The following is a 27,432-nucleotide window of genomic DNA, read 5'->3' as shown; positions in this document are numbered from 1 at the left end:
TCTCTGACCATAGGTGTGACATACCAAGCAGAGACAGTAGGGATCTGGGAAAGGAAAAAAAGCTGACTCAGTAGCACATTCTTGCTTATCTCTGTTCATGGACACACACAAATAGCCAAGCTTATTAGAAAACAAGGCTGAACAGCAGTGCAGTATTAAAAATACATTCGAGTCTGGAAAGACATTAGCTTTATTAAATATTTATCAGACTTAGAAATTATAATGCAAGGATGGAGAGAGAAGAAATGTGGATGCACTGTACACACAGGCTAGTAGTCACATAAAGTCCAGTGACAGGGGAATTAAATTTATTACATATATAAATCAGCCAGGGGATGATTGGAGGTCAGACAACGGATAAATGGACATTACATGTTCGTAAAAGATCCACAAAACTGGATCTGTTGCACCCAGTATAGAAGGGACAGTTGAGATAAGGATGATTATTTTTAAGGGTGATGTTAAATCTAACTGAATTGATCAGGAAGATTAGCTGATTAGCTTGCAGACAAAGGTATCCAGGGAAAATTAGTGGCAAAGACAAGACAGGGAATGAAGAAAATACACCAAGCTAGACAAAAGTATCACTAAACTGAGGTAAACAAATTAAACATTGTAATTGAGTACAGATAAAGGAATCAACTACTTGAGAGACACAAGGTTTGCTGAATAAACTCCACAAGGCTAAAATATAGGGCACAGATTAAGATTTGAGAATTAATATCTTGCCTCAAAGTAAGGGCACTTATGCTTTTGCATTTATGTATTGATTATACACTTTGCAAAACAAAGTTGGTTATATTTAAATACACAGATTTACTTCAGCCTTCAATAAAGCAACAAGGAACAGGGGACAAAAATCCATCCTGGTTTACTGCAGAATTCCACATCTGCTGTGACTAACAGGAGTGAAGATACATTTTACTTAATGTAAGACTAAAAATACATGCTAGGAAAACCACATGACATAAAAATATGTATTTATACATATATCTTCTTTTTATACATAAAGAAGAATATAAAAATTCTTCTTTAAGACCATGTAAGGTAGGGTCATTAAAAAAAAAAAAAAACACCAAATAAAACCCCAAACTAAAAGCGAGTCCAGTAGTAGCTTTGAAGGTGAACATGAAGATGGAAATAAGAAACAACATTATAACCTAATAAATGCAATGCAACTTGCACAAGATTAAAGACTATTTCATGCATCAGTGCATTTTGTAACTAAGCATCAGAACACTTCCTAGTCATAACCTGCATCCATGGATAATAGTTAAAACCCAGAGGAATCTGGATGCCTAAGGCATTAACAGCATCTCACACTTCCCATTTTATTTAAAAGAGTATAGTATAGCAGGAAAATGATGCTACTTATATCTAATCATACAAAATCCTGAAGGCTATTAAAACAGAGTGAACTGCAAATATGAGATATTTAAATAGACATTGCTGGGGACTATCAAACTAGAACATTTTGCCCTTTTATCCTCCTTTTGATGCTCGTCTCAAATAGCAGTATTTGCCCCAAAGAGCTACCATCTTCTACTGCTATACCATGCCTAGCAAACTTTTGGTTGCTTCTGTAATAGAAATCAAATAATAGCAGCAAGGCTGGGGGGCTGCATCTACCCTGTTTCAATGTAATCTTTAACTACTACCACATTTCATGTGAAGAATTAAAATACGGAATTCAGTAGAACAGTGACAAAATCCTGGTTAATAGCAAAGGGTCAGAGTGGGCACAAGTTGGTAGATGAGGAGAGGAAGTGCCATGTAAGGAGAAGAGCTTTCTCATTTAATCTGAAAGGTCAGAGCAGAGCTATTCCTGTAGGTGGACAGTTTTCTGGGGACACAGACATTACCTACATAAAGAATCACAGCAGTACACACATTTAAAAAAACAGAAGCGTGAGTTACAGAATGTAACACAAGCAAAATTCATCAATGCAAAGTTAATTCTTGCATCTTTGCAAGAGAAGACCATCATAGCTCCTATTCAGGATATAAACATTTCTGAAGACAAAAACAAAAACCAGGAGACTGATATGCCTATCACACCTCAAGTGAGCAACTCTCTGACCACGACCACACCACAAACCTGCAACATGACTGGGTCTTGTCTACCAGTGAGTTCCCTCAGGACCCCATTTCTCAAATTGCCTTTGTGGATTATTGCCCCCATCTGGACACTCACTGGGATGCAGGCAGGCAGCCTTGTCACGGTCAGCCTGTCACTCTGGGAGCCATGAAGTTTAACTGAAGTCATACTGGGATAATAGCGTGTATTTGCAAATATAAATCAGGATAACAATGTCAATGATATATGGTTAAATGATAACGCTCACCCTTTGAAAACATCCTATAGCTCCAGACTTGTCCTCCACTAAATCCTGATGAAAAAATCCTTCCTAATACCAAGTGGAACAAATTCTTTAGAGAGGTCCTTTTGAATTCAGTAAAGCAGGTCAATCTGCTTGGCATTATTTCAAACACACTTTTTAAAATAAAAAATGGTTTCTATTGTTTTATGTTACATGAGAGACTATAAACCAATCTTGCCTCTTTACTGAATTTCACATCCATTTCACATCCAATATTCTATCATCAGCTCTGAGTAGATACATCCTGCTCTGTTATTTATCATGTGAGAATACGGCAGCTGGAGTTGAAAGCCCTTGCACATCTATACCACTGCCCTGTAGGGCAGAGAGGAAAACCTGCTGCTGGGCAGGGATACGTTTTAGAAAGACTGCAAGAGATCTTTGCTCACACACTCCTAGATTTGTGGACACCATGGAAAGGAAAAAGGCTCTAAAACCTTCCCCTTTTCCAGCACTTCTCCTCCGTGCCCATCTCCTGAAGCAGCCAGGATCCTGCCTTCTCATTTGTGGCTCATCCACCGTTTTTCCAGACAGGAGCCCTGTTCCTCTTTCCAATGGAATCACAGAATAGTTTAGGTTGGAAGGGAACTCTGAAAGTTACTTGGTCCAGCCATCTGCACAAAGCAAAGCTTACTTCCCAGTTAGATCGGGCTGCCTGGGGGGCTGTGTCCTGTTGAGTTCTGAGCACCTCCAAGGATGAAGATCCCACCCCCTGTCTGGGCAACCTGTTCCAGCATTTGACCAGCCTCGTGGAGAGATTTTTCCTAATAGCTAATTGATTTTTTCCATAGTAAAACTTGTCCTTTCACTGCACGTCTCTCCACCCTCTCTCCACCCTCCCATTACATAGCTGGAGACAGCAAGAGGATTCCCCTTTAGCCTTTTCTACTCCAGACTAAAACCAGCCCTTGGCATATCATTTGCTCCAGCCCTCAGCCATCGTGGTGGCACATCACTGAACTCACTCCACAACATGAATGTCTGTCTGGCACAAGGGAGCCCAGCCTCAAGGTCTCACATGTGCTGAGCAGAGGAAACCAGTCGCTTCCCTTGATGTGTTGGTTATGCTAGTAGCAATGCAGCCCAGTATGTGCTTATCCTTCATCGCTGCAGGCATGCAACTGGCTTTTCCTCCAGGCTCTTCAAATCCTTTTTGGTAACTACTCTTGGGAAGTGGGTTATGAAGGCCTACCTGGGAGAGGAAGGTATCTACCCAGCAGGATTCTCCCTCCCACCCCAGCAGACAACTATCTTGTCCTGCGCCTGCATTTTCATGCTTTTGACTTTTTCTCAAGTACTTGTTTATGAAGAATTGTACTTTTAGAGAAGGGAAGATTATCTGCCTGAATATCTGTGATATATTTATGCTAATCTTTTCCATAGCAAGCATTATGAAAAAATAACCCCAAAGGAGTTAACTGTATTTTAAATAACAAATAAGGAAATTTACTGGCTGACCATAATATCCGATGATGATGCTGGTATTACCCTACATCTGTCATCGGACTTTCTTCTAGTCTGCATGCCTAGCTGGACTTGGGGATCAGTCTTGCTGGTGGTGGTCAGAGGTCTTATTTTCCTAGACATCAGTTCCACACCCTGGTAGGTTTTTCTGATGGAGCCCTGTGCACACACCAGACTATGAACCAGTTAAAGCAGGAGCTCACAGGTAGATCCAGAGCTGCAGACTACTCCTTTTCTCCAGTCCCTAAGGCAGACCTTCCATACACAGCCTTGCCTTACACAAGAAGGCTGCATGCTTTCTCCTAATAGAGAAATCAAGAATCTCTAGTGCAACTTTACACTTATCTCAAACAAGCATGATTTAATCCCTCTTCTGAAAGCATGCTATGCAAAATATAAACAGCTTTATGAGGGTTAGGAATTCGCATTACAGCAGGATAAAGAGAGACAGAAAGAGAACCTGCTCAGCTTATTTTGCCGTCTCCAGCTTGCCTGATGACTAATAGAAATTCCACTTCAGCTTTATTGTTTCTGAATTCTTGAACCAAAGTCACCTCTCATGTTTCTCTGAAAAATGCCTTTCAATAACTAGTGCTTCAGTGACCCTCTGGGCCATCTGCCACCATTTCCTTTTGCAGTGTATTACTTTGACTGCAACTTTGGTAACATTCTCCCAAGCAGAACTATTGTAGAAATAAACTGGAGACGGGGATGGCTCCAACATCTTGAACAGACTGTTCTGTCCACACAAAAATTATTTTGCTAACTTAAAGAACTTTTGATTTAAATGCAGTAATGCTTTGGCAATGCAGAAGGTATCTAATACAGTGACTAGACCAGTGTTGACAGACTACCCATTATCTTATTGAGACATTTTTCCAGGAATACTCTAGTCTTTCATCTCTAGGCATGACACTGTTGAATTCTAAGATGCCACCCGAACTTGACGTCTTCTTTCCAGTTAATACTTTTATTTGTGCACAGAAACAAAACACTGTTTTTTCCTATGATTAACAGCAACTGAACTGCTTCTAATGACACACTAGCCTGGTGGTAACTGATGTTCTGAAAACCAATAATCTCTCTCCTTAGCTTTGTCCCTGAAAACAAGATGTGAATACCCTTGATTCCCCAATGGAATTTCCTTTCAAGCTAGAACTGGTGATCCTGCTTATCATTTTCACTACAGAAAACAGAACTCCCTTCTGATTCCATCCTTTTCCTTAGTAGCCAAAACCATCTAAACAAAAAAAAAAACCCCACAAACCAAATCCCAACACCCATCCCCCCAAAAAAAACCCAAATCCCAAACAAAAAAAAATAATTCCCTTTTCACTGCTATCAGCAGAGTTCTCCTAATCCATGCAGAAGGAAACTGAGGGAGACATATATACACAAGTCATCGCTACTGTGTGCGGTTAAGTATGGTTTTGCCATAAAGACAGACTTTTCTCTTGTTTCCCCTTTATTACACAAACTGTACTGCACATAAAATTCCAGCAATTCGGCAATGGAACAACTCAGAAAAAACACTAGAAGAAAAGCAGCCAAACACCCCCCTCAGCAGCACCACAGCCACAATCTGGAGGGAAGTGCTCAAATCCTTAACTCTTGTGACTTGTGAAGAGGTAAAAACTCAAAATAGCAGATTTGTAAGGAGAATCCACCCAGTGGGAAGGTGATTTATTCTTCTGTCTGTGAAGGTTATTTTAGGAAGATTGTCAAAGTGAATATAAAAATGTGTATTGTTTTATTGGGGTAGCAGAATAACGTGATGCTCCTTACTAGTCCAATTGCCCATTAATATAAATAAAGATTTGCAAAGGGAAATTCTTGCCAGGGTCACATGGCCCTTAATATGAGCAATCCAGAAGACATAATTTATTTCCTCCAACTAGAATGAAATATATTTGCCCTCCCCACAAAACCTGTGTCTCTCATTCTATATGATGCTTTTGATTTAAGCAATTTTCAACTGCTAATGCACAAATGTACCAGTTGTCTGAGAACAAAGGAGGATGACTAACACTAGCACAGATTTTTAGTCTAATTCTCTTAGAAGTCCCTCCGACTATAGCATACACCAGCTATACCACCTTTAATTAAAAAAAATAAATTTATAACTCTATTTTGGGGTGAGATTATTGCCCACTTTCTCCATTTTCTGCACTAAAACTAAACATATTTTTTGAATAAGAACATCATCTTGAATCAGATCTTTTTGTAATGAAGTAACAGAACTGAATGACAGATAGGGTTGGAGATAGCAATTGATAATTAAAAACCCCAAACAAATCAAGAACTACATGCTTCTGTTCTTTTACAATGTAATGTAGAGAATACACAATTAATTGTTTCCTCCCACTGTTATCATTTAAGGTCCCATTCAGCAGCAATAAGTGGGACCAGATGTCAAAGATGACTTAAATTATAGGCTCAATAATTATCAACTGAAATTAAAAACACCGTCTTAAAGTTGCAGAAATTTCATAAATTAAAGGCTGCCACTGTGAACCTTATTTTGATTCAGGTGAGGATAACTATAAATCTGTGTATGAATATAAAACAGAAAAGAAAGAGTGAAAACCAATATTGGAGGCTACACAGCTGAACTGTGATAAAATGCACAATCTCAAACCCATTCACATTCTGGCAGAATACCATTTAAGGGGTTTGCTTTGGAGGGTCTCCAGAGAAAACAGCAATAACTAGGAGTTTAGCTGTGAAGCTTACAGTATGGTACATTAACTTTAGAAGAGACAGACGTACATACTGCTTTACAACTGTTTGCTATAAGACTCGCAGTCTTCTTAAAAGTCTTCTCGAGGTAGTGAGCAAATCTCTCATTCTCATTTTCCTTGGAACCCAACTGGAGGAATTCACCTAGGAAGTTGCACAGATGGGAATTTTAATTTGTGAGTTTACTGCTTAGGCAAGCAAATCTGAGGATAAAAATAGAAAAAGACCTTACCACGCACCAGATCTTCAATCACCTGAGTTAGAACAGAGATGATAGTAGTGTTTCCAATTCGTGCTAAAGCTACAGAAGCAGCTGAAAGGATGAAGTCACCAGCTAGAACAGCCTAAGAATAAAAAAAAAAAAAAGATCTTTTATGTTTCTCCTGTAAGTGTTAGTACACACAATACAATTTCCTTTATTTGGCAGGTCTACTGACATAAAGCACACATACCTCATTGTAACAGAGAGAAACCAGAAGATAACCATATTAAAATTTCAACCATTTTTTGAATCCCTTAGAGTGCTGTTTATATTTTTCTATATAAGCACTGTCCTCCCTGTACGCAGTATCTGAATACACGTTTGCCTGTGAAGTTTTTTTGAACATTATTTCTCTATTTGACCATTCCTGTTGTGACTGTTATGCCATGTCAGCTCTGAGTTGCCGTAAGTTCTGATATGTCAGCAGTTATACTTGTTTCCTTGCATTTTCTAATTAAAACCCTCCCTTTTAATGCTCTATGAAGAAACACCTTTCAAAAAAATAAAAAAGAAAATAATAATGCTGACTGAAAACCATTTTTGCATTTACTACTGAATCAGAGTAACACATAGTGTTCCGGAGAGGTACAAGTTCAAAGTATTCCAACAGCACCGCAGGAACGGCAGAGGGAACATAAAATCAGTAAGAATCACACTACAATCACACATTATCTAATGCTTCCAACAGTTCAGAAAAGGAATACACATTTGTCTTACCCATAACCTGTGCACACCCCTTCATACTTTTTCTGGCATATCCCAAGACTGTGCCTAGGGATAGTAATGTGACAAAATCCTAGGTATTTGTGTTCTGCAAGTCTTGCACATAATAACAAACTCACCTTCCTCTCTCCCCAGATTTGATTGACTGTCATTTTTCCTCTGCGAGAATTTGCATCATCAATAACATCATCATGAACTAGGCTAGCTGTGTGGATCATCTCAGCAATTATGGCCACAGAGCGCTGGCTTGCTTGCACCTCCCTAAAATAAAAAACAAGAACTGTCAAATAATTAAATCAATTGTAGGTGCTACGATACACTGAAAGAAATCTCTACTAAAAACAAAAAATGTTTCTCTGAAAACAGCTGTTGCAGCTTTTCCATAGTCTGAACCCCATCTTTCAAACCTGGAATTAGGAAGACAAGAGAAAGTAAGGTCACGTTAGTACAGTAAGTGCAATGGGACATTTCTATCATTATCAGGCCTGTTTCTGCCTTGCTGCATTAACAGTATTGCAAAACTCCTGAGTTACTGATTCTAATCCCTCTAAATCCAGACTGAAATAAATAGCACAGCATCAAGGATGCTTGCTTCCAAGGAGATGGAAATCTAGAAAATAGCAGAGAAAAGAATGCCAGGTAGCTTTACAGATGAGTTAAGTTTTTCTTATCTCTGTATTGCTCTACCTTACAAGACAGGGCATCACAAACTCTGCAAAGCTGGCTAACTCTACTAAGCTGGAGAAAGCTGGAGAAATCAGCAAGCAAGCTGGAGAAATCAGCAAGCACAGAAACCTGTATTCTACATTTGAAAGACATAACTCATGGATCTTATCCTTAATGTTATCTGATTACCTTAAGACCTCAGAGGTTCTTCAAAAGCCTGAGGAATTAACTGGAATTATACTGCAATCACTTTAGGACTGTAAACACTAACTACCTAACACTTACTGAAATTCAGCCTTTGGGAAGATCTAACACTGATGATTCAACTCTCAGTAGTTCACTCCTACTTTATTTTTTAAACTAGGTGAAAAGAAGGTAATGGAAAAACATAGAAGCAATTATCTAGGGAAAAAGGTTGGCAAAATGAACATAAAAGAGCCAACCTAGCTCACACAAAGGACTACCTGCCCTAGTATCTAACTGCCACTGCCTTGTTCTAGTATCTATCTTTCTCTCTTTTTTCTACCTGTTTTCATCATGGGTTGCCTACAGGATCCCAGGAATGACTATGCCAGTCAGCCTTGCCTTATAGCTGTAACAAGCCCACATGGACGTTAAAAACCCCCAAACCCAACAAAAGAAAAAACCCCAAACCAATAACAAAAAAAAAAAACCCTCAACAAAAGAAAAAATTACTTTTATATATAGATACCTTACTTCTGGTATACAGACAACAGAGCAAATCACACTATTTTCCAGCAGAACAGAAAAAGAACGGAGAGAAACAGAAGATAATAATTTCAGCTCAGCTGAAGGGAATTTAAAATCTTCTTGCATTGCCTATGTCTATTAAAATCTAGTTATTAATCACAAAATGAGAGAACATCTTGCAGTCTGCTGACATAACACTGCGTTCTGACACCTACCTCTTTGCAGAACTCTGCATTGCTGTCAGTGGGAGTTCTACATCCTGAACAATAGCAGGATGTGTGGCTCATAGGCTGTGAAAATGTGGCTTTTAAACAACAGAAAATAAGAGCTGGAAACCTTCACGGTTGTTTGAAGGTAAGTTTTACTGTGGACTAGTACTTCTGTCAAATGCTAGTTCAGTGTAAGTAGTTTTCCAAAATAAACTATTGTTACTAAGTAGGAGAACTTACCTTCAAAAAACTGTAAAGGTCTCCAGCCTCTTTCATGCACTGGTCTCCTTTTGGGGACTCCCTTTTTCATTAATTATGTCAGCAGACTGGACTTCCTGCTGGGAAGTAGCAGTAAATGGCAACACTCACTGACACACCAAAATCTTTCAGTAGTATGAAGACAGCATAAGGACAGACATTTCAAAAGCAGATTTTGAAAAGTTCTGCATTATAGTGCATTTCATCACTGACAATGACTAAAAATGGCACAGGAATGCTCATGGTTCATGTGTCTGGTTCCCAGAATGTTGTATCAAATGTGCTAATTTAACCTGAAGGGTTTTTTTTAAAACTATTATTTCTGCAAACTCTCAAGCAAGGTTCTTCCAATTGCTGGCAAAAAAATTTGCAATAGTTTCCTATAAATGTCTTGTGAGAGTAATAGTGAATCAGAGCATGCCTATTTTTAGGGAAAACACACAAGAAACAGGATCCTTCTCATTCCCTGCCATTTTTCATTCTGCTTCGCCTGCAAAACAAAAGCAAAAAGCAGTAACTCTAGTCAATAGATAACTGGGTCCCAAGAAGTCCAGTAAGTGGAAAGATGCCATTTTTAGGTCATTCTCATAGTAAAGGCACCCCAAGATTATATATATATACACAAAAATTTTATACAGCTTTTTATCTTTTTACACATGCATTATATTAATTTTTAAGTCCTTGATCATATTCTGGTTTACAGTAGGACCCCCTGCTTGATTCTGTGACAAGCTTTTATAGACCTACAGTACCCTGAGGTCTTTTCCATTACAGAACTTGTTTCATGTACACTGAACAAGACCAAGGCTGATCTTACAGGTTAAAAAGAAAAAAAACCAATCAACCACACCTCTCCCTCCAAATATCACTCTTCGAAGAGAAAAAAAAAAAAAGGGAGGCAGGAGGAAGAGGAACTCAAAACAGTATTTACACTTTGCAACAAACAGCTTTGCAATGTGTTTGCCAGTAAGTCAATATTGCCAGTTAAAGACAGGAAACATGCGAAAGATTTTGCAAAATTTCTGTGTTATGACCACACTCCTCAAAGTAGGTTTTTGCTCTTGTCCCTGTGGTTGAAAGAACCACAGTCCCTGTGGTTGAAAGAAACAAACACTTCAGAAACACAGCCTCTGACACAGAAGGGCACTGCAAACTAGGAGAAGCATACAGAATGGATGTGTTAACAGGGGAGCAAGTTACAGAACAGCTGAAAAACAGCAAACAGTACAGGCATCGGACAACCATGGTTTGGAGGAATGAAAGAAAAGAGGACTAAGGTTGCTGGCACATCCTCATATCTTTAGGAAATATTATTCCATTGAGTTTAGCCAAGTCATTACATTTAATTATTTCTTGCACTATTGTGATGAATTTATTTCCCTTTTTCTTCCCTAAATCTTTTTGTGCTCACTATTTTCTCTATTAAGATGTCTCTGTTTCCTTGACCTTCTCTTCTTTGTTGGTCTCTCTCATTTTTGGTTGCAGAAATAGAAGTAAAAACTCCTATCTGCAAGCACCTCTGGAGAATATACTCTAAACAGAAACATTAGGTCCAGTCAGGCTAAGCGATAATTCTGTGAAATTCTGCACATAAGTATGTGAAGAAATGCCAGAGGATGTGTGAAATTGAGGGTTTGTATGACCTCAGCTTAAACTCTTTACAACAATTCTCACTCTCGCACAAAGGTAAGTTGCTATCATTAAGCAAAAAGCCATTGCCCAAAGGACCTAAGGATTCAGGGTTGGACTTTTGACACTTGGATCTTCAAGGGAAAAAACCCAACATACCAGCACAGAACAATTTGAATGTTTCAGACACTTATCTTTTTTATAATAGTTCAGATTCTTTTTACAACTGTCATTCTCCTTAGTATGACAACGATAAAGCAACTTCATTGTAGAAAGACAGTTAACTTGCTGAGGGCATTCCAAATAGCTAGACTTTGTCAAATCTTAACAGAAATGATCATGTCACCTAACCTGTAAGCAGAGCTACCTGGGTGTTCCCCTCTAATCACTTGAGAAGTCTCAGCTATTCTGGTGGGGCTCTGTGAAGACAAAGAGGTCTCTGTGGACTGCCTCCTCAGACAACCTATAAACTTGCAAAGTTACATCCTGTTATTTTAACAGCCAAACAAGGAAGAGTATTACCTTTTCTACTAGTACTGCAGAAAAGAAAAAGGAAAAAAAAACAACCCAAGAAACCCCAAAGAATAGACAAATGCATGCTGGGTCCAGCAAGTTATATGACAGTTGAGAATGGCAGCAAGGTGAAACAGAAACTCAACATCAGTAACACAAACTCCAGAGGCAGAATTAAAAAAATGCTAGAGATGAACAGCACAGGATATTGGCTCACCCCACAAGTCTACAGATGTTGCAGCCAGTATCTTTGATTACATATGTGGGAACCAAAGCTTCAACAAAGCAAAACAAGCCTGGGAGAAGAATCAATATTAACAGAGGAAAAGAACAATAAAATGCTTTAAGGGAAATGACAAGTTGAAAGAGGAAAAACATTTGAAAAAAATGTCAGGAGAAGCAGAATGGAAAGTATTTTTTTCCCCTCAGGTCTATAGCAGAGTAGCAGAGTTACAAACGTGCAGTGTTTCCTTCTGTACATACACAATTTTCCTCACAAACAGTAAAAAGTTGGAAGAACAATTTGTCACCTAGCAGCAACGCTGCTTTACGAAGCAACAATAATGAAACCAGTATCAGTGTGAACTGGAACTATATGTATAAACAAAGCAGGTATAACACAGCCTGCTTCAAGAAGCTTAAAAGCAAAAGAGAAGAAAATGTCCATAAAACTTCATCAACTCACAGTCAGTGGGGATCCACGATATGAAAGTATATTCTTTTGGCATGGCCTACACAACCCTCAAAAGACATTGGTCATCATGCATGAACCAAAAAGCAGTACACTGAAGATAAACATATGTGAATTTTAATCACAATCATAGGCTCAGAGAAAAGTGGCACAAGGCAAAGAAGAGGAAGGTAAGTACCCTGGGATTTCATTCTCTTCCTTGCTGAAACATTTCTGTTCTCCCTACTCAGAATTTCAGCCTAAGAACATGACAGAGATAGTGACTCAGTCTGTCCTTATACAAGGAACATTCAGATTAATGAGGAGGCTTTTAAACATCAAACCTAATTTGGAGGTCCTGACAAAAACTGCAACAGATGTACAAAAGCTGCCAAATGACACTGGCATCTATAAACCAGAGCACTTATGTTGAGGGCCGGCTACTGCAAAGCAAACACTTGCCTCAGGCACATGTGGCACTTGAACCCTGAGATCACACTTCTTCACTGGCATAGGGCAGGTCTCAAAACTGGTCCTGATGGTTTCAAGACAGCATAACGCATCGACATGAGTATGTCCATGAGCATATACATTATGTCAAAAGACAGCAAATATTCTTTGAGTTTCTTTCTAGAGGTACTTCTTGTCTTTGATTCACTGCTCACCTCCTACACTACATGACATCAATTCCAGCCTTCTCAGTATTTCATGTACACTACATAGTTTCATTCATAGGCTTCTCATGCTACACACTAGAATGAGATAAAACTACTTTCCCTATTATTCCAACTAGAAGGATTCTCCAAAAACTCACTGCCTCAGTTGTTAAGAGTCTCATCCTAAGTTTCTACCCTTTTAGCAACATTGTCCTTTGTCTTAAATAGCTCTTTCACCCCTGTTCCTGATAAATTTGTAGACCACAAGTCCTTCCTTCTCCCTGATTATCTTTGCAGTCCATCCCTGAAGCTAGCTGGACTCATCTTTTTTGGAACACAAGGATCAGACATGCTGATGATTTCACAAAATGCTATACAAGGGTATCAGCACTCCCATAGCTGAACTTGGATATACTATGGATATACTATACATGCTAGGATTACTTTAATGTTTTTCACAGAGAAGGTGGCTGCAAATAACATTGGGGTTACGCCTTAAAGGGACACTCATGAGCCTCCAAGCTCAAGCAGAAATTTTTGGTTTATTGTGCTTCCTTGGATGCAAGGCCAGTGGACGGCAATGGCCAGTCACCAAGAATGATTCTGTCATCAAAAAGTGCCATCATCACACTCCTACTTTTCACGTCAAGATTTAGCCAATGGGTGCTGTGACAAAGGACATCCTTGAGGGGTTTCACAACTGATATTCTTCCTTTTGCTACCTCTAAGACAATGGCAAGGAGCAGTACTGAATGGAGAACAGAATCAGACTGAAGTTTATTAATGCTGGACAATGTTTTCTTAAAAACAAGAGGAATTGGCACACACAGGACAGGACACTGCCAACTAGGTTTTGCTTTCTCCTTTGAAATTATATTCATATAGGAGGAGGTATACTGGGAGAGGTGCCATATCAAGCAGCAATATATATGTCATGCTCTGAGGTAGAAATCAAGTCCAACAAGCCACTAACCTACTGCTAAGGAAAAAAAAAAAAAAAGATGCAAGAGCTGAGAGAAATCCCTTAAGACTGACAAATTAGTCTAGAAACACTTCTGGCAAGGGACCAAAGATTTCATATTTGAAATTCTATACGAGGGAAGACTGGAAGAGTAGCTCTAAGGCAGAGAACACTCCAGCCAACATCTTTCTTCAAAATGCAAACATTACAACTGAAAGAAACATGTGGAGAGAAGCATTTGCAATCGGCCAGAACAAGAAGTGATAGAGAGTACAGGGCAAGCATGATGTTTTGCTCAGTAAAAACTGCTTTCAAAAGACAACTTGAAGAACATCAGGATTACACCAGCTCTAAGCTTAGAATCTTACATTAAAGTGTAGAAACTTGCTCCTAGAGGGGAAAAAAATATCTCTGACTGTTTTGAATGTCTCACAGCTCTGAAGATAATTATACCACCTGTTTAATGGCTTTTCCGCATAATTACCAAAAAAGCTATTAAAGTCTTTTCTGTAGCAAAGTTCTTACCTGTGACAAGAGTTTAACAGCTACAGGAGGGGTTACAAATGAAAAAATACTTTTAATTAAGTTCATACAGTTTCAAGGAGTATTACAAGTTCTACCAAAGCATTTAAGTAAGAAGATAAAATTGACTAAAAACCTTACAAATATTAGAATTTGGCAACACTATTTATCCATCACCAGTTACAACTGCAGTATAGTCTATAATTTTACATGTGAAAGCATGTAACAAACCAAGTAGTTCCTTTTGCACTGCTAACTACAAAAATACAGCTTCATGATGGAATTTAAATTCAGGTTTTACTGAGGAGCTATTTATTTTCATAAAGTTACTAGACAATTTTTTCAGGAACACAAGATAGATAGATTTCAAATATGATATATGTCCATATATCTAAAAGTGGCCGACTCACCTGGAATTATTATGGTGAATGTTGCAAGCCCTTGCCATTAGCACCACAATCATTGGTCGAAAGGCCTTTCCTTTCCCATCAAAGTAATAATCACACATTTCCTTAAGTTCTGCTGTAGATACAAGTAATTCCTATAAAAATGAAAAAAAAACATATCAGCATAAAAGCCACGAAGCCAATCTGTTTAGTGTAAGCAAAACAGTATGCACGTATAAGGTTATTGCTTGCATTCATTCCAGCCAATGCAAGCTGAAGTTGTTTTAAAAATTACTATGATTAATCTGAAACATAAATGATGCATTGCAGCAGTGTAAATCAGGAGGAAAAAAAAAAGCAATCTGGTTCTATAAGACATGTAGAAATGCTCTCTTTGCCTTCAGTTTAAGTTTCAGACAGCTGTTCATAAACTTAAAGAATATTCTTTCAATAACTGTCCTCCAAAGCGATAGTTGCTATTAAAATCAGAATCATCACAACATCCCAGAATAGTCACCAAAAATGCCTCACCTTTTTAATATCTTCATAGAGATTCTTCAAGTCTTTTCTACCAAGTTGAAAAGGGTCTTGGTATTTTTCATCACTAACTGTCTTACTGCAGCTGCACAAGTGTGATGCACTGGTATGATGAAACCTGGCCACAAGGTTTTCCACAAGAGTAACATTGTTAAAAGCAAACTTTCCCTGATTTCCCAAACAGAAATATTTCAAAGCATTTTCTCCTCCTCCCTTCCCCTCACACAAAATTTAACCAAATGGCTAAAATATAAACCGAAGGCATCAAAACACCCTTTTCAGCCAACTAATAAGGTGCAAGGACAGCACACCTACATATCCATGATCACAGACTTTTAGGAGCTGGCAAACTGCAGCATTTGGCAAACAATAACACCCCCCCCCCCCCTTAACAGAAGTCTTCTGAGACACATAAAAATACATCGTGCTCAATGTATTCCTTTTGAATACACTATCGATAGCAGAGCGTACATTTGGGGATGAAGCCTTCATCTTCCAGTAACACAATAATTCTGTTACTTTCTTCCCTCTCCTGTATACTTCTGGAAAAATATTCCTGACTTGGATTTGAAAACGCTCCTTTGCAACGCCCCACTACATGATAAATTATAAATTAAATCAGTACTTCCAGGTAGCATGATGATGCTATGTAAGTTCATCACTAAAGGGTGAAAAAACCACCTGGATGCATTAAAATGCATTAGGCTTAGGCCTGAATTATTTTTTTTTTTGATGTTCCCTGGAGTTGAAGTTTATGCTGCCTGTTACGTTTATTTTTTTAAAGTGAACCGTACGGGTTTTTGGAGGGCATTCTTGCTTTGCCCATTGCTCTCCAGGATGGAGGACTTAGATTCAGACTCAGCACCATAGCAACAGTCTACACAGAATTATCCAGCTATGTACTAGAGTGAATAAGCTTATTTTCAAAGTTTACGGTTCACAGGTGTAACTACACAGTTCACTCAATAACGATGTCTTTACCCATTACACAACAATATGAATCTCCAACTTACCGCCAAAATATATTACAACTTTTTGGAAATGACAAAGGTGAACTTCTTTGGATAAAGTGACACATCTGCATGAAGAAAAATCAGGGTTAATTTAACAGAATTTTAAACTGACAGAAAACATTTTATTACAAAAAAACAAGGGTCTGTTCATCAGCACTGTTCTATTTCTCCATTTTAACAACCCAGCAGCAAAGGGAGTCTCAATCTCCTTCCATATCACATGAGATATAACCGCCAGTATGTAAATTAGCTTCTGACTTAAATTGACTCTTCCACTCAGGAGTGCTGGACTTTCTCCCCTCGCAGGAACAGCCCAGGAGGCTTATCAGTTAACTTCCCAGAACTGCTCTAATGAAACCTTGCTTTTGCACTCATGGAAGGTGCAATTTTCAAGCGTACCGTGTCTTGCAGATAAATCTGGATGGCATCAGTCAAGGCACAGAGAAAAGGACAAAAGGTGTTTCTGCAAACTACTACATTGACAGAAGAACATGTCCTTGTTTTCCCTGAAGCAATTTTAATTCAGCCTGCTTCTTATGATAATTTACACCTGCACATTTTCCCTGCTAGATGTAAAGAACCTAACCTCCAAACACAGAAATCTTTCCAATGATGTCTCCCTGCTGACTGAGTCCAGGAGCCTGGAAGGCACAGTCCCAGGTACACGACTCCAGCAGAGATAGACTGAGAAAGGAAACGCACCTTTTGCTCTGTTCCTGGAATTGCTGCCAAGAACTACCCAGCCCTGCCCTAGAGTGCACACTGACTCAGCCTGAAATCATTGCAATCCACCAAACTGCTTCTCCAAAAGCCCACACAGAAATGCTCAAGGAGACCTAGAACTGGAGAAGAGTTCCCCCAACTTGCTCCTCATGCCTCAGTGTCTCCTGAAGTCTCTCTCTCTCTCTCCTTGGAGACAGGAAGAGAAACAAGAGCACCACACAAGGCTCCAGGGCACCCTTCCACCCTCCTTGTGTACAAGATGAAAAAAGGCCAGGCAAGGAGATAAGGGAGGGAGAGGAACCCTTACTTAATATGGATTTGCAACTCACTGCTGCCTGACTTCAGTGCCCAGCCCTATGGCTGAGACCTTCGTAAGTTTGCTCTCTCATACCTCTCACTGTTTTCTGTTGTTAAAAAAAAGCTGACCTTTTCCTAATCTTGCTTTGGTGAGGGCACAGACTCCCTTACACTGCTGCTTAACACTGGAAGACTGGGTCACGCACGATGCTGCACACATCACAGCCAGAACACTTTACTGCAGATCAGAAAGCAGACTGGCCTTCTGAGGAAGGTGTAAACAAATACAGTGGGAGAACTGCCCCCCATTACAACTCCTAATGCTAACTTACACAGAAACACGTTGAAAATCTCGCAGTAACGAGTATCACTTTCCCTGCTCCCACCTAGAGAAGAGTCCGAGAGGTTCTTCCCCACACTAGTAACCAATCCTGCCCTGAAAACCCTTAACCCAGTATTTAACCTTGCACCGAGAGCGCACCAGCCTCCTGCAAGCCCCCCCTCACCCCGCGCCCCAGGCAGGGAACTGCCCACCCGCCACCGGCCATCGCACACCGGAACAGCCTTCGGGCCTTCGCGCTTCCCGAGCAGGGGGGAAGACGTGGGCTGAAAAAAGGCCGAAGGAGCCGCGGCCCCAACGGAGGGCAGCTGTGACCGCCCGACCCTACGCCCCATTCATTCCCGGTGACCTCCAGGCGCCCGCCGCCGCTTCGCACTCACCGCCGCGCTGGGGGCCGGCGGCGGGGTGCGGGAGCCGGGCCCCGGCGGGCGGAGGCGCGGCAGGGAGCCGAGCGGCGGCGCCCGGCGGGAGGAGGCGCCGCACCGCCACCACCAGCGCAAGGCCATGGTGTCCCCCAGCCCCGCCGCGCCGGCACCGCCTTCCGGCACCGCCGCGACCCGGACGCGGAAACCCAGCGTCGCCGTCACCCTCTGGTAGGGGTGCCGGGAGGACATCCGGGCAGGCGGGGGGCCCCCCCCTTTCGGCTTTCCGTTCCTCCCCTCGCCTCCTGCTGCTCCCTCGGAGCGCCAAGCGCGGCTGAGGGCCGGGCGGGAAAGCGGCGCCACCTGGCAGGGCCCGGCCCGGCCACCGCACCCGGCTGTGGGACAGCGCTTGGGCCGCCGCCGTCCTTCCCCGGGGATCCGGCTCTGCCAGCCTGCCTGGCGGGCGGGTGGTGGCGGGCCCCGGCCCAGTGCAGGGAGAGCGGCTGTCGCTGAAGCCGCTCAGTCCTTCCCGTTCGGAGGAGGCCCCAGCTCTCCCCTGAAATCTCTGTGAAGAGATAAGAGAGGAGAGCTTTTTTTTTGAGAGGAGGGAGACTTCAAGCCGGTTTCTTACGTGACTTGGAGAAGGCGAGGTCTGGGGGGCATGTGGTGGCCCCCCTGGCTGGCCGCCTGGCTGGCGTGGGCCTGCGGGGCCGGGGCTGGGCGGCCGGCCCTGCTCTGTGCCTCCCGCGGGCTGTGCCGGGCTCCTCTGGGCCCCAACGCCTCGCACCCCGAGCCGGGGCACTGCCGGCGGCGGCGGGGGGAGGCTGACCTCTGCGCATGGCCCCTCTCCTCAGAAAGCCTCCTAGGTACGCCCTGCCGTGCCTGGTTGCTTTGGCTTGGTGGGTTGTTGCAGCTACTAAAGCAGTAACTTAGTGAAGACCTTATACACACAATTACTTAGTATTTTTTAAATTAAAACTAGATTGGCCATAAGGAGTTTTCCTTTCTTGTATTAGCAATTTATTGTAATGGAGAGATGCGTGTGTCCCAGTTATGTGTTAATGCAAAATTGATATTGTGACACCTGGTTTGAAGTACGTATAGCTTTCAGGCATACAGAATTGCCTGTAATATAATAATAAAGTTAATTTATATGATAACATTATATAAATAATATCTTCGGGTGATACAATTGCTTGGGAACATTAAGAAATAATAATCAGTGATAAATCTTGTGGCAGCTGGCTGTAACAGGATTTGTCATTAGAGGTATTGAGAAACATGAATAACAGCAAGTCTCCAGAGATGCTAACTACCTTACCATTTTTACAAAACAGTGACTGTGAGGTACTGCAGTTTTATAATTAACACAGAATTGTAAATTTGTTGAAAGAAAAATCCATAAAGATGTTAAAGCACACAGTATTAGTGCAGTGTTTTAAAAAAATATTTGTCCTTTGTTACCATGGATCAGAATGCAGAGTAGGTCTGAAGGAAGAATGAAGCACATCTTTTGAGTACACATGCTACAGCAGGAACTGCATCTTCTGACTCTTTCGTTTGCTGTTTACATTACTTAGAGAAGACTTCAAGCTGGTTTCCTAGGTTACTTGGTGGTGACCACTATACCCCAGTTACGGGTGCACAGACTTAATCTGTTGCACTACATCGTTCAGCTGTGGGGGTAGCTGAACTTTTATGTCTCATGCAAATATCTTTTAGGGTTGCATATAATTGAGTGCAATATAAAACTACCCTGAGACTGTTCTAATCACAGTTAATTGAGTCTGCACTTAAATATGTTTTAGATCTTAAAACTACCATTTTTTTTAACTGCAGAATTCAATCCTTCTTTTCAAAAATCCCAGACAGAAAAAAACCCTGATTTTATTTGGGCTTGCTTTTCATGCAGGCTTAATATACATCATGGTAAAGAATTGGGTTTTAATTGTTTCTGAAGTATTTTGATTGGATTTAAGAAGAAAGCTATTAGAATAATATGATTAATTGTTTTTTTTTAAAAAAAGCATTTCTTGTCTGTTTGATGTTGACAGATCCTTTTCCAGTTGACATGATCCACGAAAATTACGTCCGTAATGTGAGAAACTGCATTTTTTCAATTGTCTATCCTACACCTTTTAAATCTAGAGTTCGTCTTGTAGCTGTTTCAAAGGTTGGCTATTATTTTTTTGTTCTTCTCCAATTAGTAGGGATTGTTAATATGTGTACTAAAATATATTTTAATATTCATATGCTATTTATTGTGAAAGCAGCTTATCAGTATATACTTTAAACAAATAGAACATTTAAAACATATTGTGAGATGTCTTTTAATGGCGAAATCTGTAGAGAAGACACAGTAATTACCACTGAAAATTTGTTCATATTCAAGTACCATCTGTATTATTTTTTTTCTCCAGGAAGTTCTTGAAAATATTTTGGATCTTGATATATCTGTCAAAGGAACATCTGACTTTCTTCAGTTCGTCAGTGGTGGGAAAGTGATGGTTGAGTCTGTTCCATTGGCCCATAGGTATGGGGGTCATCAGGTAACTATGGCACTCATTCTTCTGGGTGGAATTATGTAGGTCTTTTCATGTGAATTACACCTTGATAATATCTGTAAGTATATGAGTACATGCCTGTGAGTATATGAACACTTACGAACATTTTGATTGCAGATTTGTTCTTTGTAAGGGGCTGCAGATGGAAGAGAGCTATAATATTCTTTCATGGTACCATTTCTACTTTCTTTGCTTCTGTTTATGCCAGAAGCAAATTATCTTTTTACCCTCTGTTAGCTGCAGAGTCTGCTTAGCACCCCTGCAGCCTGACAAGCTCTGATTCATGATAGGTATTATCAGCTCAGAGGAGTGAAGAAGGACAGAGCCTCACTGCAATACTATGATTACTAGGAGTTAAGTTTCATTGAAATGAGTAAGATTATTCATGGAAAAGAATGACAGAATTTGATTCATAATTTCCAATTAAAAAAAAATAAATTACAAGCTGTGTCAGTTTAAAGGCTCATTACACAAAAGAAACAGGGCTGTAGCTGCATGTCATAGCTGGAAGGTAGAGGAAAAAGTAGGGATTACTGGTGTTAATTTTTTTTCTGTGGTTTTCTGATTCATTATTGGTGTGAGTGTGGAAATACAGCTTTAGGGATCAATATCTTAATGACTGCCTGAGAAAATGTGTCATTACATTGTGTAGATCACAGAGAACCTACCTGTAAATTGTACTGTTTCAAGTACGGCTGCTACAAATTATAGAAGAAAATAACTTAATTTTCATTTTTGTCAGTTTGGTAGCTGGGCAGGTCAGCTGGGTGATGGAAGAGCTCACTTGATCGGAGTATATACAAACAGGTGTGACTTTTTTAAGTGACTAATTCAACTCTATTCTGTTTAGCTGATTCATGCATAGTCTAAGGTGTACTGTTAGAAATGCTAATGGTATCTTTGCAGGCATGGTGAGAGGTGGGAACTACAGTTAAAGGGGTCAGGAAAGACCCCATACTCCAGGTAAGTTGCAGTTAATCTATGTACACTGAAACTGGATGTTTTCTTTTTGAAATTTGCTTTGATTTTATGACCTATTTGTTATTTCTCTATTCTCCCTAGGAATGGCGATGGAAGGGCTGTGCTTCGCTCTTCTGTGCGAGAATTTTTGTGTAGTGAGGCCATGCACTATCTTGGAATTCCTACAAGCAGAGCTGCTAGGTATTTTTCTTTTCTTTTGCACAGCATCCTTATTTACAGTTAATTTTGTGACTGAGTTTCACTGAGCATCAATAAAGCAGGAGAATTAGTTTCCAAGAGGATAGATCTTTCTTTTCATATGTATGCAATGAGAACAAAATATATCCCTCCAGTTTCATAGATTTTTGGATAAAACTTGCCAGTAATAATGAGCTCCAGCAATTAAACTTTTGTCTTTGGTATGCTTTAAAGTACCACTTTGTTTAAATACAATATTGTGTACTGTCTGTGTCTTGCAGCGAACAGCTGTTGTTCACTTGTAAGACTGTCTTAACTGAATTACCTTAATTTGAAATCTGGTTCATTTTGCAAAGAAAGTAAAAAGTGGAACTTTGATTGAGTGATTATGTGTGACACTAGCTCCCCCCTCCAGCTTTTGTGATACTGTGATCAAGAGTTTCTTCTCTTTAAAAAAAAATAATAAATTGTTCTCTCCCTTGTTGCTCATCAAAAGACTTGCAAAACCAGCAGGACTAGATCCTGCCCTGTAAATAATAATACCTTTAGTGTATGTGGCTAATCAATGAGTCTATTAATACATTTTACATGGTTAATGAATGAGTCTTTTATAACCCTAAAGTTAAGCATTTGGATGAGTTTTTCTTGAATCAGGCCAAGTAGGAAAATGTTGAAAGTGGCTATTTCTGTATTGTCATAGTCACCTAGTTGCAATTTTTAAGATTGGTAGGAAAAATTGTCAGTCAGATGAATATATGTTAGTATTGGAGGTAGTACTGAATGTAGGCAGTTGCTCTCACTTCTTTGTTTGTGCAAACACCCCTTGAGTAGAGGGAGACTTTGTAAAAAAAAGTAATTTAAAACTACTTCTGTTTGAACCAAAGAAGACTAATACATTCACTCATTTTGGATGATTTTCTCAGAATTAAGTAAACCAAATTTTTCAGATGATCTTTTTTAAAATGTCAAGTTCATTTTGTGTTCCAAATAGTCTTGTGTCTGTACTCCAGCATTTCAGGCTTTAAAGAAAATAATTGTTCTGTAGAAAAGGCCTGTACTCAGCTGCCACATGGCTAGGTGTCTGTATTTGCAAAGCGTCTGCAAATCTCTCTAGCATTAATTCCAACACATTTGCTCTGTTGAAGTGCAGTGTTTGTAAATGACATTTTTGATGGTTTACTCATTGACTTCACCTTGGGACCCTTTGCTGTTGGCTGTTACTGCAGAACTTTAAATCTGTCTGAGTATCAGCAGGAAAGCATCTGGCAAGGTTATAGCCTTTCTTTGCTGTCGTCTCAATAAATTGTTCAGTGCAAAACCGATATGAAATTACTCCTTAACTGTGCACAAATTCTATTGAGTACACAGTGTGCTTTAGTTCTTTGCTGGCAAATTGGTTAAATGCCTGGCTGTCTTAACTGCTGTACAAGCTCTCCAGACTGTTTGCAAGACTTCATTTGGAAAAAACCCAGCTGATATCCATATTCTTCCCAACGGGGAGCTGTTGCACTGAGGCTGGTGGGATGCACTTACAGAGGTCTTGTCAAGTCTTGGCAGAAGTGTAGGGAAAAGCCTTACAGCTTATCCTGGAACACCCAGCAGGTTGGTTTGCTCTATTAATTTTAATTACTGTGTTCCCAATGGGATGCTACATTTTATGACTGTATTGCCAGATAAAGAACACTTCTTCATATGGTACCATTTTAGTCACATACCGGGACTACCAGTTAGCAGTGTTATGTATTAGGTCAAAAAAGTGAGGCAATAGTCATAGTTTTCAGAGTGGCCTTTACTTGCATAGGGCTTGATGTTCATGCAAAACAGCAAGCAGAGCACTTGGGACTGTAAAGTCCGGCCCTTAAGCTAGAGCCAGGGGTAGGGAGGGATATAATCCGTCCATCCGTCTGTGAGTGCTGTTCCAGCTTCTCTGGTGTAAGAGCAATTTCAGTGCTCCATTTACTGTGGTTGAGTGTATGTCTGATCTCCTGCTGCCTTCTCTCAAATAATGGCCCTTATCAACTGCAGGGACCATTTGAAAACTATTTTTATAGTGGGAATGTAGTTATCTTTATGTGGCTGCTCCACTATCTGGCCAGCTCTTAAGTGTTACTTGTCCATTAACTCGTATTAGTAACTAACCAAATGTTAATGCCCACGTGGACTTTTTGTCATTAATAAGGGAAGTGCTGGTATTCTGCATGAGTTTTGCAGAAAGCTTGCTAAGAGTTACATCGCCAAAAAGAAACAACTGCTTTTGGCAGGGGTCTGTTCAAAACAGTAAAATTTAATAGCATTATTATTCTGACTTGTCTCCCTTAGTGCTCTGATGCACACACTATTTTGTTAGTGCCTGGGGTTCCCTGGTTTTGAATACTTTTGTTTTTCTTGAAGGATTACGTTTTTCTTCTTCCATCTCATTTATGTCAGCACTTTTTGTACTTACTCCTACTGACATACCGATCGTATATATGATTGTTTCCAAAAGAGTCTTTTTTTGAAAAAAATTCCTAATGTTGCTTGTATCAGTACAGCTCCAGTGATGGGAGCAGATTGATTTTCAGATACTTTTTCCCTTCTTCTGGAAAAATTCACTGCCTGTTCTTCACAGTTAACAGTTTGGATAGCTACTAGATACCTTCAAAAATACTGAATATTATAATAATAATTTAGTTTCAAAGCCATGGTTACTGTTGCAAGCAACTGCACAGTGTAAGAATTCAGACAAATCATTCCTTTTCATGATTTTTTGGTACATATTTATGTTTATATGCATACCCCACATTTTTGATCCAACTAAATTCTTTCTAAAATTTTGATGTATGTAAAAGCACATAAAACCAGAATCTAGTGTACTCTCAAAATTTAACACCTGGGAGTTGTTTTAACTCTGTGATGATCTTCAGTGTAATCCCAGTTGCTTTGGAGAGAAAACTTCCTACACATTAACCTTAGGGGAATATGATACCCTTGCATAGTTTGTGAGGATTGATTCAATTTTATTTTTTCTGATATAACAGAAAATACAGTGAAATTACGTATTTTATTTTGTAAAATGAATGTAAGTTGTGAAGTATTTTAAAGCAACAAAGTTGTTCCAAGCACTTACAAATCTAAATATTTGGATAAACATGAAAATTTATAGGATGTGCAGAATTTTAAGGCAAATGGAAGAAAGAGATTGTTTTCAAAAATCCAAGTACAAGTAGCAGTGAAGAAGAGAGGGATTATTATAATGTGTCATCAAAATTATGCCTTTTTTGTGTGTTGATACTATTTGAACAGTTCCTGATTGCTAAAGGTCCCAGATCTGTCCTCAAAGTTCCTGAGAAAACAATTTTGTCTCACGTAAAGGGCAACTTCCATCTGATGCAACAATTTGGTTTCTAATTTCTCTGTCCTAATTTCCTTGTTGTCCTCAGGGAAATTGTGACTTATTTAATGTTATCACACTAATTGGTCACTGAGGTTCCAAATGAATGCAGTACTTTTTCTGAATGCAACCCCTTGCCCAGGAACAGTGTAAGTAATGGAAATGGGACAACATTGTATAAATACAAAATAAATGCATCTTGCTAATGAAGCTTGGTAAGCCTCAGCTTACTGTTTGTGTCATTTGTAAATACAAAGCTATGCCAGCAAGAAGATCTTTCTTTTTATGAAAGAAATAAAGTTATATAAAATATGACTTGATCTTTATTGTAAATTATTTTGCTGAGATAACTTTAATGTTCGTTTCTTGTTTGTTACAGCTTAGTTGTAAGTGATGATGATGTGTGGAGAGACCAGTTTTACAATGGAAATATTAAGAAAGAAAGAGGTAATGAACACATTTAAAAATAATATGTTGAAATACTGTAACTTAACTCTCCATTGCAAAAATTAATTTTAATATGTCAAATATGTGTAATAGAAAGTACTAAATAGGCTTAATTTCAATTATTAAGATATAAAACTTCTTCTGAGAAAATCAGTCTGAAATATATCTTAGTTAAAGAAATGAAGCCCTATGAACAGGTCTACTATGATTGTGGCATATGTGTTGTAGGGGTATAATTTTTATTTTCACTTGCCATTACAAAAATGATATTGAAAACTAGGGAAATTTTCCATTGTTCTAGGACTGCGGGAACGCTACTGTCGCTGTGCCATTGCTGCATCACCTACAACTGCCCTGAAAAAGAATGGGATGGCACAGCATGGGGAAAAATCTATTTATGTTGATTTTTTCTTTGTTGCTAGCATCTCTGGAGTAATTTCTTATTAATGCAGTACTGGAATTTTGCCTGTGATTGCTGGTATAGCAAATTAAGCTTTATCATTAAAATGTATGTGTAGTAAAGTAATATTATACATATTTATCTGTTATGCATTGAGCACACTTAGAAAAATACCAGTTTAACTGTGCATATATAAATTCCGCGTCTATAGAAACAACACATGATGGCTTTTACTATGGAACTATTTTATTTTGCTGATACTCTGTTTACATTTAAACACATGTGTCTATATTAAAGGTGCAATAGTGCTACGTCTTGCCAAATCGTGGTTTCGTATAGGATCCTTAGAAATCTTAGCTCATTCTGGGGAACTGGACTTACAAAGGTTTGAATTTAATCTTCATAGTAACTATATTAGTTTTCTTAATAATCAAATACGTGTTAGAATGCAGCTGGAATTTAGACAAAGTATTTAGAAGGGAAGATTACATAATTTAGAAAGATAAGCTTTTTTGTGTGTGTCATGCAATTAGCATGCCAATTTTTTATGTTTACTGTAAATATTTTAAAGTTTCTCAGGAGCAGTAGAAATTGTGCTGGGGTGCTTAAAAATGAGCAAGAACTCATAGCAGCAGTTGTACATTGTTGTAATTGATAATGCAATTTAACTTCCCTCATCACTCTATACTGTCCTTCTTTCCTTTTTTTTGAAATCTCACAGCAGATTTTAGTTGTAAAACTGAATTAAGGAACTGATTTTAAGTTTTGGGGTTTTTTTGTTGTTTTTGTTTTGTTAAAGTATTTGTGACCCATTGGATTTAAGTAGCAGGTAAAGATCAGTTGTACTCATGCAAAATAGATGACTACTTCCTGCCTGTTTTGGAGGGGGCCTCAGAAAGAGTGGCCAAGTGCAGGCCAAGGCTAGTGTGACCGTCTGTGCTTCCCCCACAGAGAAGGTCCTCCTGAAAGAGCATGTCCTGGAGCAAACAGTTAAAATTCAGAGGCAATAGGTTGGATCCCTGTCTAAAGGTCAGGTTGCTAGGTACCCTGTTAAAATCATCATAGTTTGAGGAGAGTTCAGTGATTTGCTCCAACAACCTGATTAGAAGGTAAAATCTAGATATTTGTGTGCACAGCCAGACAACCCTTGCCCAAGTCCAACCCTTGCCCAGCTCCAATCCTTGCCCAGGCTGCCTACTCCAAGTGTTAGATAGTGCTTACAGCTTCCTGTGCCAGTGGCCCTGGCTGGCTGTGACCACAAGAGGGTCCTACAGGGACCTCCTAAATGTACTACGTGCCAGCCACTCTACTTTAAAGCTTTAGATCTACAAAGATAAGCATCTGACAGGCATTGCAATTTTTAATGCATGTATCCCAGTTTCCTGAGCCTGTCTTGTAGGACTATGCAGCACTGTTTTGGGAATGGCCAGTTACTATGGCAAGTAACCCTACTTGATAAGATTTCAGCCAT

General features: G+C 39.6%; 2 protein-coding genes across 12 annotated transcripts in view; one reads left to right on the top strand and one right to left on the bottom strand.

Annotated features, from left to right (window-relative positions):
* Positions 1-18,781, bottom strand: part of PDSS1 (decaprenyl diphosphate synthase subunit 1) — a 24,025-nt gene extending 5,244 nt beyond the window's left edge. The window contains exons 1-7 of one of the 4 annotated variants that reach the window (XM_075746416.1): positions 18,654-18,781; positions 16,301-16,365; positions 15,282-15,405; positions 14,775-14,905; positions 7,689-7,830; positions 6,817-6,928; positions 6,619-6,728 (exon numbers count right to left, since the gene is read on the bottom strand). In XM_075746416.1, the coding sequence (XP_075602531.1) occupies positions 6,619-6,728; positions 6,817-6,928; positions 7,689-7,830; positions 14,775-14,905; positions 15,282-15,405; positions 16,301-16,365 (684 nt within the window). In that variant the 5' untranslated portion in view covers positions 18,654-18,781. Of the gene's footprint in view, positions 1-6,618; positions 6,729-6,816; positions 6,929-7,688; positions 7,831-9,395; positions 9,494-14,774; positions 14,906-15,281; positions 15,406-16,300; positions 16,366-18,040; positions 18,230-18,653 lie in introns of those variants that run through there. The other 3 variants (XM_075746415.1, XM_075746418.1, XM_075746417.1) reach the window with 3 other exon arrangements.
* The window catches only part of LOC104631323 (protein nucleotidyltransferase YdiU), a 21,934-nt gene continuing 13,185 nt past the window's right edge, over positions 18,684-27,432 (top strand). The window contains exons 1-8 of one of the 8 annotated variants that reach the window (XM_075746402.1): positions 18,684-18,888; positions 20,077-20,120; positions 20,443-20,571; positions 21,329-21,393; positions 21,493-21,549; positions 21,649-21,747; positions 25,494-25,561; positions 26,259-26,346. In XM_075746402.1, the coding sequence (XP_075602517.1) occupies positions 18,684-18,888; positions 20,077-20,120; positions 20,443-20,571; positions 21,329-21,393; positions 21,493-21,549; positions 21,649-21,747; positions 25,494-25,561; positions 26,259-26,346 (755 nt within the window). Of the gene's footprint in view, positions 19,663-20,076; positions 20,196-20,442; positions 20,572-21,328; positions 21,394-21,492; positions 21,550-21,648; positions 21,748-25,493; positions 25,562-26,258; positions 26,347-27,432 lie in introns of all 8 variants that reach the window. The other 7 variants (XM_075746400.1, XM_075746401.1, XM_075746399.1 and 4 more) reach the window with 7 other exon arrangements.

This window comes from Balearica regulorum, chromosome 2, assembly GCF_011004875.1.
Source record: "Balearica regulorum gibbericeps isolate bBalReg1 chromosome 2, bBalReg1.pri, whole genome shotgun sequence".
Lineage (NCBI taxonomy): Eukaryota > Metazoa > Chordata > Aves > Gruiformes > Gruidae > Balearica > Balearica regulorum.
The sequence above is the reverse complement of the archived record's forward strand: the minus strand, read 5'-3'. Positions and strand labels throughout refer to the sequence as shown.